This window comes from Primulina eburnea, chromosome 13 (assembly GCF_022965805.1).
Source record: "Primulina eburnea isolate SZY01 chromosome 13, ASM2296580v1, whole genome shotgun sequence".
Classification (NCBI taxonomy): Eukaryota; Viridiplantae; Streptophyta; class Magnoliopsida; order Lamiales; family Gesneriaceae; genus Primulina; species Primulina eburnea.
The window spans coordinates 30,555,199-30,566,798 of NC_133113.1; the positions used below are offsets into that span (position 1 = coordinate 30,555,199).

The following is an 11,600-nucleotide window of genomic DNA, read 5'->3' on the forward strand; positions in this document are numbered from 1 at the left end:
TTGCTTGGGTCTTTTTTATTCTTTTTTAATTTATTTTTTAGTTCATATATCAAAATTATAATGTAGCCACTCATTATTTCTTATAAAAATATTTTGATCCTCATTTAAATATAAATCAAATAAATTATAAAAACATATTGTACAAGCACGCAACACGTGCGTAGTTGTACTAGTAATAATAATAGTGAAGCGTTGGGCCGGCAGCCCGCATATTCTGAGGAAAAGCAACGCCACCCATCTTAGCTTCCACCATTGCAGACCCACTACATGGTGAGAAAACCCTCATCTGTTCCTCTCCGTTTGCTTTTTCTGTGGGTTATTATTATTATTTTATTAGGCTCAAGTCTCGTTACTAGCTACGAATTTGGGTTTTTCGATGTTAATGGCAAACTTGTTAAATGGGTTCTCTATATATTATTGGGGGTTCTTAGACGTTTCACTGTATTTGTGAAGTTGTTGGTGCTAGCAAATGAGAGAGAGCGAGAGAGAGAGACTCCGAAAATAAAAAAAATTAACTGCTTATATTTCATGAAAACCAAGTTCGCTCATTTTTCAGTGACATAATTACTGCTTTATGAATCACATTATTTTCAAGATTTGTATTCTATATTGTAATATCTTTTTTTCCACGTTTAATAGTTTTTTTTGGTAAAAATGGGTGTTAGTTCGGGGTCGTGCTGATCTCGAGTCGAAAGTGAAGTGTTTTGATGTGGATATAATTTTCATAAGAGTCGGCTGCGTGTAGTGTTTTGTCCAATACAGTCAATCTCTCAAATAGCCAGTTGTGGACCTTGATTTGGCACCAGTTCATGCATTTGGTTGAACTAGTTTAAGAATTGCATGTATGTATCGTATTATTTTGGTCTCAATGACCAATTTTTACAGTACTTTTGTTTCTCTTCTGTCTAATTCTGATGCAAAATCGTGTGAACCGTTTGAAAACAGTACCAGAAAGAGATTCACCTCCAAGGACTGAAAACTAGTTCAAAGCACCCAAAAAATCCACACGGCGATGAACTCTTGTATATAAATAGATTTACTTGATAATCTTCTCTTGATTTTGAATTGGTGAAAACATTCTAGCCTCTAATGAGGCTTTCTGTTATTTAAATAGTTGAAAAGGAGATGACTTGGTATTTTAGATTCAGGAATCTCAATTAGCAAACTAGTCCAGAGTTATCTGCTTAGACATAACCATAAGCTAGATTCCATATGCCAACTTGACTATCATTATCTTCATCATACATAACTATAAGCTAGATTCCATATGCCAATTTGGCTATCATTACCTTCATCATATTAATTCTCAAAGACGGGATATGAAAGATATAAACCTTTTGTCCTAAATTGTAAGAATGCAGTATCTAAATTTTCTTTTATTCCGATGCGGCTATGTTATGATCTATCATTTATCTCCTCATGTTTGTGATATGATGCATTCTATAGCCTTTCGCTTATTATGCCAAAAAATAGGGAAATGTTTTTTTTTAACCTCAGATATAATCTTTAGTAAGAAATTATTCCAAATTTTTGCATTTGCAGGAAGAATGTTGTGATATCTGTGGTTCCGTTGGTGTTCCTGATGCACTAGTTACTTGCTCTCAATGTAAAGCAAGTCTTCAGCATATGTAAGATTTTCCTTTTGTATCTGACTTTTTGTTTCTCTTTACCACATTGTTTGCTTTGCATATCTATATGTTGTTAAGGGTCATTATCTTCATGGTCTTAAATGATATGTTTGAAGTGTATGTTTTTCCGGTGGAAATTAATTTTGTCATTTTGTGGTTCGTTATTTTTGTCAATGCATCTGTTTTCCATTGTGATAATAGGTATTGCATGAGAGCTCGTTTCATGGAGTATCCTGATGATTGGTGTTGTGAAGAATGTGAGCCGACCTCTAAACCAACTTTTTCACAACCAGCCAACTGTGAGCCGAGCTTTAAACCAACTTTTTCACAACCAGCCAACTGTGAGCCGAGCTCTAAACCAACTTTTTCACAACTAGCCAACTGTACTGAAGTGTGTAAGGGTGCAGCGCGGCCGTCAAAAATCAAGAAATTACTAAATGAATCAAAACGGGGGCCCTTTACCTGGAAAAAGAAGGTTGCGACCAGGAAGACTGAATACATCTCTATCAATGATGTGATCAAGCTCCGATCAGGAGCAATTGATTTTCATCCCGTTCAAAAGTCATATGTCAATCAAGAACCTCACAACTTCCGACCAGGGAAGAAAAATCTTGCTTCTCGCGGAAAAATTCTGCATTTGATGTAAGATGGACATCTTCACCTGTCGACTCTAGGTCCGCCCCCTGTGTAAGTCCAACTCAAGGTATATATTTTATCCTTTTCTTGGCCAGGTGATTTTTTCAATCAAAAGTTAAACTTAAGCGTACCAGTGCTGTTGTTGGCTTTGCTTTTTCTTTACTCCATGAAGTAAAAACATTATACCCTAGATTTCTATGGGGATATGCTAGAGAGTACAGTTTGATGGAAGGTGCCTTTTCTTTTGCTTTTTTAATTGAAGGAAGAAAATAGGGAAATCTAAACAAAAAATTTAAATGTGTTGACATGTGACGTGCTTTGTTGCATTTGGCTGGAAAATTATTAGGAATCTCATATTAACATTACAGAATTATGTTAATTATTATATTTAAAATCTTTTTGGTCATCTCGTTCAGCTAATTTTTCATATTTGAGGATTTAATTTATGTACTTATCTCCTTTGTGATTTCAATAGAAGTGCAAAGACCAATTAAAAGCCGCCAGCCTTCTCAAGCTCTTGCAAAAATACATATTCAGAAGGAGCAACCTGCAGAACCTATATTGCCTCAAAGAAAGGTGAAAAGCATGATGAAGAAGGATGCAACTGCGTCATCACCAGGCCTGCCATGAGTTCTCACCGCCTCAGGCAAGAGCTTTGATGATTCAATTTTTATATTATGCTTAATTCGTGTACAATACTTAATTTCAATTCCATTGGAATGATTGTCTATTATTAATTTCATCATTTTATGTGGATTTGATTTAGTCTTTATGGTTGACAATAAAACAATATTATCTTTTCATCTGTGTGGTGATGCTAAGAGGAAGAGTGAAATGTGTCAAATATTTAGTTGATTGGTGTGATGATTGAACACGAATTGTATTTTAATCGCAAAGTAAAAAACCAATATACCCTTCCGGTTTTTAACCTTTTCTTTAAATTATATTTCTTTTTTCGAATCGATTCTCTTTGTTTGTTGTTTATAAATTGTTTTTTTTATAAAAGATTATCTACATGTTCGTCATTTTTAAAAAATATAGACATAAATATGTTAGTATTCGTTTATGGGCTGATTAAGTTGTATCAACCATCTCGTTTGAAAGTACGGATATTCCCCAGCACAAACAAAAAGCCCGACTTTAATGTGTGTGAAAGTTCTTAGATATCTAGCATTTGAAGTCTAGAGACACTTTGTCAACACAATTGATGATACTCGAAAAATTGAGGTAGTACATGTCACTTTCCCAGGCAAGAGTTCCCTGCAAATTGTTGTCTCGAACTCCTACAAACACGAACAAAACACTAGTAAAAGTGGGTTAGTTTTCCTGTGTGATCCCTGATGCTCAAGTCGAATAGTATTCACGAAAATATGAGAGGAACTCAATGCAAATAAGAATGCTAGCACCCTGAATGAAGTAGAAAGTAAGGCAAACCAGCAAACCTTGATGGGTGATCCAAGATCATGAGATAAATTTTTTTTCCATTTGAATTTGTATCCATATTAATCCAAAATTATTTCCTTATCTAGATATGAGAATTTCTCCTTCCTTCACACACATTCCTACTACCTTCTCCACCGACCATGCTCTTGGCTCGGCCCCTTGCCCGGGAGTTCGGTTCAAGATCTCAAATCCATCTCAACAGGTGCCTATGCTTGGGAAAGCTCGTTCCATATGTTGTTTCCCAAGGATGTTCAAGTGGGAAGATAGCAAATTCCCTTTGAAAGCGAAAGCAGCCGAATCGTTATTGCAGTCGATAAGGTTATAACACTTTAAATTAGTTATTTTAAAATTTGTTTTGTGTTAGTGTCAGGGGAGAAACTAACAATTATTCTTTTTTGTGAAAAGATTGTTTGGATAAGACCATTTTCGACGAGAGAAAAAACTTGTTGCTGACAATGATTATAGTTCCCCGGTAATTGAAAAAGTTCAATAAATTTTGCATTTATAATATGTTAAGTAATCGTCTTGTTTTTAAAATTTAATCTGTTTTTGTCTGGTTAATACGTTGATGAATGAGACTGAAATGATGTCGCGTATGAGAAGATCAGAGAATGGATTGAGTTTGTTGAAAGATAAAAATTCAGCTGAACTTGATTGTAGCAAGAGTGAAAAGAAGGAAATGGACATGGATCAAAATGTTGATGATGGAGGGCAGAAGGTGAACCTGGATAAAAATTGTGATGGTGTTGGTGGGAAGGTGCAAGAGGATCAAAACTTAAATGTCGAAGGTGAAAATGTTGATGTGAAGGTAAGGTAACTGATGATGTGTATTTTGAGTTGGACGCTTTTATTGATGTATTTGTGGATCATGTGGTGAAAATTTAAATGTTGGAGGTGAGATTGTTGAAGGTTAGACAAAGTGGCAATGGAGGATGACGAAGGTGATAACGATTCAGCGAGTGGGGCAAGAAAGAGCTTACTTGAATGCTCCTCAGCCATGGCCAAGAGGAGCACAATAAACACCAACACCGAGCCTGCAGCCATGAGAAGCAAGAAAGGGTACCACAGTAGGTAAGCAAGCAGATGGCGTGGTTTTTCACACAAATTTTTAAAAGCAGCTTATCAATTTCAGCTCTTTCCGTCATCATCTCAAGTAATTAAAATAAATTAAATTTAAATATATTTATATAATTAAAAACCCAGCCGAATTCGGATTATTTTTCATATTTAACCCTTTCTAAACATCGGTCTCTTATCCTTTGCCTTTTCTTTTACTCCCCATTGTAAGATTTTCACACAAATAACCTTCCTTCCATTAAATACTTTATCTAACTTAACCTAACATATCAGTTAAGCATTTCAAATGTTATATTATTAAAAATTAGAGCGTAACGCCAATTCAATGCAATCAATCTTGTATTTTCTTGTTTTCATATCGCGTCTTTCATGTCTTTAACCCTAAAAACTTTTGTTGATCGCAAACTTGAACCGTCGCCGCCAACTTTGTCATGCTTTTCGGCTCGAAAACACCAGATATTTTGAAGATGACCAAAAAAATATGGATCAAACTAAAAGCCAGAGCAGCGTTGATCTTAAAAAATCGATGCTTATCGTTAGAATATGTTGCATGATGTTACATGATAGAAATTCTCGTCTTTATTCTATTAATTGATTTTTTAAATGATATGTTTTTAAAGAACTGGTTGGATTTATTCTGCACCGAGCCTCTAAATCTCTTGAGATTTACGGTATTCTGTTCGAAGGTATTTATTAATTGACAAAATCTTGTGTAGGACGGTCTCACGGTTCGTATTTGTGAGACGGATATCTTTATTTGGGTCATCCATGAAAAGTATTACTTTTTATGCTAAGAGTATTACTTTTTATTGTGAATATGGGTAGGGTTGACTCGTCTCATAGATTAAGATCCGTGAGACGGTCTCACATGAGACCCACTATGTGAGACCCACTCTTATTAATTATTCATAACTTAGTATAATAATATTATTATATAAAATTCTATATGATTTTAAACTATTAATAAGCTAAAAAAATGAAAACTATTGATTGCCAAAATAACAGAAGGTATAGATGTTCAATTAAATGATTGAGCTAACTACCTAAACAAAATAAATTAAAACCTATAAAAATATGCAAATATGTTGATAAATAAATAAATAGATATATGATAAAATAAAATAGTTATTGTGAATAAAAATATATATGATATAGAAATTATATTAAAATAAAAATTTGATGTAATGGGTGACGGGAGATCAGCCCGAAGCATAAATGTTCCTTTGTGTGACATACTCTGCACAAACAGCGAGGGTTTTTGCGTCATTTTCTTTCTTTATTTAATTGTTAGTTTTTTTTTTTAAAGAAAGCTCAATCAACAAGCATTATTATTATTTTAATAGTGAAGAGCGAGGAGACGGCATCAAGCGCCAACATCGCAGGCCCACAACATGGTAAGAAAACCCTCAGCTGTTCCTCTCCGTTTGATTTTTCCACGGGTTTTTTTTTTATTTGGCTTTATAAGTATCGCTACTAGCTATGGTGCTTGGTGAGTCTTTGTTCTTTTATTACTCTTTTTATTCTAAATATTTGAACCTTGGGGACAAGATTGATTTGGTGTTTTTTTTTTTTTTGTGTTAATGACAAACTGGTTAAACGGGTTCTCTATATAGTCTTTGACCTTTTCGGAAGTTGTCCTTTTTTTTTAGTGAAATAATTGCTACTTTATGAATCACATTATTTTCAATATTTGAGGGTTATAATAAAATTCTTTTTCATGTTTGTTTTTTTGGTCGAAATGGGTCATAGTACAGTGGGGGCTGGTCTGTTGATGTTGATGTTGATGTTGGTGTTGAAGTTATTTGATGTGGATATAATTTTCTTAAGAGTGGACTGCTGTGTGGCGTTTTGTCCAAAATAGTCTAATCTCTCAAACAGCCAGTTGTGGGCCTTAACTTGGCACCACTTCGTGCATGTGGTTGAACTAGTTTATGAATTGCATGTGTGCATCAGATTATTTTGGTTACAATGGCCATTTTTTACAGTCCTTTTATTTCTCTAGTATCTAATTCTGGTGAGAAATTGTATGAACCGTGTGCATACAGTACTAAAAATAGATTTACTCATTTACCTCCAAGGACTGAAAATTAGTTCAGAGCGCCAAATCAATACCGCAATGAACTCTTGTATATAATAATAGAGTTACGTGATAATCTTCTCTTGATTTTGAATCGGTGAAAACATTCTAGCATCTAAAATAGTTGAAAAGGAAATAACTTGGTATTTTTTTATTCAAGAATTTCAATGAGCAAACCAGTCCAGAGATATCTACTTAGAGATAACTATAAGCTAGATTCCAACTTGGCTATCATTACCTTCACCATCTTAATTCTGAAAAGGGATATGAAAGATGGAAACCTTGTGTGACTGTGTCCGAAATTGTAAGAATGCAGCATCTAAATAATCTTTTGTTTGGATGCAGAATTTTATTATTTATGTCTTCAAGTTTGTCGATTGATGCATTCTGTAAGCTTTTGCTTGTTACTGAAAAATAGTGAAATGTTTTTTTTTCAACTTTCCTCAAATATAATCTTTTGCAAGAAATAATGCCAAATTTTTGCATTTGCAGGAAGAATGTTGTGAGATCTGTGGTTCTATCGGTGTTCCTGATGCACTAGTTACTTGCTCTCAGTGTAAAGCAAGTCTTCAGCATATGTAAGATTTTCCTTTCGTATCCGTCCGACCTTTTGTTTCTCTCTACCACATTGTCTGATTTGCATATCTGTGTGTTGTTAAGGGTCGTCATGGTCTCAAAAGATATGTTTGAAGTGTGTTTTTCTGGTGGAATTCGATTGTATGGTTCGTTTATTTCTGACAAGGCGTCTGTTTTTCATTGTGATAATAGGTATTGCATGAGAGCTCGTTTCTTAGAGTATCCTGATGATTGGCTTTGTGAAGATTGTGAGCAGAGCTCTAAACCAACCTTTTCACAACTAGCCAACTGTGCAGAAGTTCGTAAGGGTGCTGCGCAGCCTCCAAAAATCAGGAAATTACCAAATGAATCCAAACAGGCTGCCTTTAACAGGGAAAAGAAGGTTGCAACCAGGAAGACTAAATACATCTCTATCAATGATGTGATCAAGCTCTCATCAGGAGCAGTTGATTTTTCATCCCGTTCGAAGGTCACATTCCAATCAAACACCTCACGACCTCCGATCAGTGAAGAAAAGTCTCGCTTCTCGCGGAAAAATTCTGCATTTGATGTGAGATGGACATCTTCGGCTGCCCGCTCTGGATCCACCACCCCCCGTGTAAAAACAACTCAAGGTATATTTTTGTATCCGTTTCTCGGTCAGGTTGTTTTTTCCATCAAAAGTTAAAGTTAAGCATACCAGTGATGTCATTGGCTTTGCTTTTTATTCACTCATGAAGCAAAAAACATTATACTTCAAGACTTTTATGGGGATATGCTCGAGGGGACAGTTTAATGGAAGGTGCCTTTTCTTCTGCTTTTTCAAATAAAGGAAAAAAATATAGAAATCTAAACAAAATTATATTTTAAATGTGTTGACATGTGATGTGCTTTGTTGCATTAGGCTGGAAAATTATTAATAATTTCATAAAAGCATAACAGAATTATGTAAAGTATTATATGTAAAATCTTTCTTGGTCATCTCTTTAAGCTGATTTTTACTTATCTTCTGTGTGATTCAATAGAAGCGCAAAAACCAATTAAAAGTCCCCAGCCTTCTCAAGCACCTGCAAAAAAGCATATACAGAAGGAGCAATCTTCAGAACCTATGTTGCCTCAAAGAAAGGTAAAAAGCATGGTGAAGAAGGATGCAACTCCATCATCACCAGGCCTGCCACGAGTTACCACCATCTCAGGCAAGAGCTCCGATTATTAACTTTTTAAATTATGTTTAATTTGTGATGCAGTACTTAATTTCAATGCCATTGGATTAACTGGTTCTTTATTAATTTAATCATTTTTTAAGTGAATTTGTTTTAGTATTTTTAGTTGACAATAAAGCATTATTATTTTTTATCTGTGTGGTGATGCTACGAGGAAGAGTAGAATGTGATAATTATTTAGTTGGTTGGTGTAAATGATTGAACATGAAGTATATTGTGAATGTGATGGTAAACTAAAAAGACCAATATACCCTTTGGGTTTTTAACCTCTTTTTTTATATATTATATATCTGTTTTCGAACTGATTCTTTTTGTTTGTTTTCTATAAATTACTTTTTTTTATAAAAGATTATCTACATGTTCACCATTTTTAACAAAAATTATAAATACATTTGTCTTTGTTTATGGGCTGATTAAGTTTGTATCAACTATCACATTTGAAGTACGAATTTACCCAACACAAACTTAAAGCCCGACTGTAATGTATGCGAAATTTTCTTAGATAACAAGCATCTGAAGTCTAAAAACACATTCTAATGCATTTTTCAACATAATAATGAACACATCTAAAAACTAAGCAATGCAATATACAGCAATATTCGTTAGAAATGTTATGCACATATAAGAGAGGATACAAATACCTGTTATACATGCTTGAAGGATAAATATAAATCTGTGAAGTATTGAAAATTAAACAAGGACACAACCTTCAATGATGCCACCCCTTTTTCAGAATTGAAGTGATTATCCAGAATTTGTATCCCAAACTTCTGATTTTAGTTTGAATTGTGTTTTGACTTGCATTATGTACTCAAAAGAAAACTTATTTTCTAGGTGGTAGGGGTTCCTCTGCTGTTGAGAAAAGTAATAATTGTTTTGAGATTGTATGTAGCAATCTCTTGCATAATTCTGAAAAATGTTCTACTGCTCCTGCTATGGATGCTTTGTGGATGTAAGTTTTCTGCTTTTTGTTAAACATGCTATTATATTTCCTTTTCAATGCTTCAATGCAATTTTATGCAGTTTCTTGCAAACAAGAGGGTATTTTTTAGTTTTCATTTTTTATTGTCTTGTACTTAGGGGGAGATTCAATATATGTGAGTATCTTGAAGATGGAGGTCTGAATGACATCATTCAGGCTCATCCTCCTTCACAAGTTCGAAGAAAGATTCACGACTTTTCAAAGATAATGCCTGAAGCACTTCACTTTGAATTGGTGCCGTACAAAAAAATTTGGATCAACTTATTTCGGGAATATCGTCCAGATAGCCGTGATATTGGACTCTATTTTTTTCCCCGCGACGGAGGGAGGTTTGCCTTTTAATTGAGTTCATGTGCTACAGCAACCCCCGTTCTCTTCTTCAACATTCTGCACTCTAATACAGTAATAAACTATTTTTTCTTTAATTTGCAGAGCTGTGAACTATAGTTCCTTGCTGGAGTCCCTTAGTCTGAAAGAATTGGCTTTGAGGAAAAAGATTGATGATGTTGAGCTTGTGGTTTTTACATCAGCTCTTCTGCCCATGAATTGTCAATGTAATTCTTGCCGGTGTAGATGTCTTTGTTTTATATGACTTTTCATATCTGTCTTCTTTAGTCTACTCCCTCCTCTGGATTTTGCGTCTTGCTGTTTGTTATGATTTGTTACTTACAAACACCAAAGTCTTAGTAAGTTAGGCGGTTCAAGACCTTGACAAATAAGCACATTGATGGGGGATAGTGGGAGACCAATGAAAACTTGGTTAGCAACAATAAAACATGATAAAGTTTATTTAAATATAGATGGTAATTTACTACTGGATTGAGGATCCATATAACGGCCCCACTTAGTGAGATAAATGCTTGATTGTTGTTTTTGTAACGACTTAGTCGAACTTGGAGCAACATATGAACCTTTATTTTTTAATCGCTTTTGCTTATTTTTGCCAGGACAGATTTTTTTTTTTTAGCTATGAAAGATTTATTTTTTAGCTATGAAGTATCTTATGGTGTTTTTAGTCTCAACAGTTGAGGCAAGTATAGAATTCAATATTTTGAACTCGAGAGTATTTTTTCTGAACCCTTCGCTCTTAATTTATAGATATCGTGTTGCATTCATTCTGTTCTATCATAGGATATTATTTCAAATTTGGTTTTCTTGTAAAAGAAAACGGAGCTTAGTCAAGAATGATGGATTGTTGTTCAAACATTGAATGATACAAGGCTCGGACACTGAAAAATTTGTAAACTCAAAAATCATCTGATAATTTTGCCTTCTTGGATTTGCATACAGATTGGAAAGGAAAGTACTTCCTATGGGGAGTATTTCACCATCTGAAACGAGATACCACGGTACGACGTGTAGTTGACATGAATGAGGGAGACTGTAGTGAGGAGGTAGACATGGAAATCGACATGATTGGTGGGGTGAACGTAGGAAGATTGGATGTTGCTGTACAAAAAGACCATCCTGGAAAGGATTGTAAGAGTTGCGAAGACAACCACTCAACTGCCAGTCCCTTGCCTGGATTCGGCTCAAAGATAGATTCTGGTTCAAGACTTTTGAGTTCTGTGGCCAGAGTACTTTCGTCAGATGTCAAGATAGGGCCACCTGACGACATTCCTCCGGGATTCGAGGAGGAATATAACGGTAGAGTTCGGGACACAACTATTGACAACAATACCTGCATTGGTGTTGGGAGGAATAGTTGAGACCAGCTTTATTTTATTCTCTTCTTGTGAAGGTCAAATTTGATTTTTAAGGTTTAGAGTAGATCCTAGGCTCGTAAACTACTGCGTTAATCTAGTAGTTCTCCTAATCTAGTATTCGTCCAATAGAACTACAAGGAAATACAGATACAGGAATGTAAAAACAAAAATCTTGTTCTTGAAACATTAGCATGTTGGTCAACATCGAACCAACTTGCTTTGATGCATATAGCTGTGTATCGTTACAAGTTAAATTAATATAGTTATAATAAA

At 34.7% G+C, this 11,600-nt stretch overlaps 1 protein-coding gene across 10 annotated transcripts; it reads left to right on the forward strand.

The window, feature by feature from the left end:
- Positions 1-143: 143 nt before the first annotated feature.
- On the forward strand, positions 144-11,333 carry LOC140808760 (PHD finger-containing protein 6). 10 transcript variants are annotated; one of them, XM_073166000.1, is made up of 14 exons: positions 203-270; positions 1,543-1,628; positions 1,830-2,331; positions 2,740-3,687; positions 3,794-4,025; positions 4,113-4,778; positions 6,128-6,178; positions 7,354-7,439; positions 7,630-8,051; positions 8,442-8,612; positions 9,474-9,591; positions 9,720-9,950; positions 10,054-10,175; positions 10,912-11,333. In XM_073166000.1, exons 7-14 carry the CDS (start codon positions 6,176-6,178, stop codon positions 11,328-11,330), a joined length of 1,572 nt encoding a protein of 523 aa, XP_073022101.1. In that variant the 5' UTR covers positions 203-270; positions 1,543-1,628; positions 1,830-2,331; positions 2,740-3,687; positions 3,794-4,025; positions 4,113-4,778; positions 6,128-6,175; the 3' UTR covers positions 11,331-11,333. The 10 variants fall into 10 exon arrangements, 9 of the variants coding, with proteins under 9 accessions (XP_073022103.1, XP_073022101.1, XP_073022102.1 ...); XM_073166001.1 differs by having other exon boundaries at positions 2,740-2,910; positions 3,910-4,025; XM_073165997.1 differs by having other exon boundaries at positions 3,794-4,778.
- Positions 11,334-11,600: the final 267 nt, after the last annotated feature.

Excerpts from the sequence above, each read along its gene's own strand:
- LOC140808760 (XM_073165996.1), top strand. Across the intron at positions 8,052-8,441 it reads CCGTGTAAAAACAACTCAAG|AAGCGCAAAAACCAATTAAA; the intron begins GTATATTTTTGT and ends GTGATTCAATAG. Across the intron at positions 8,613-9,473 it reads ACGAGTTACCACCATCTCAG|GTGGTAGGGGTTCCTCTGCT; the intron begins GCAAGAGCTCCG and ends CTTATTTTCTAG.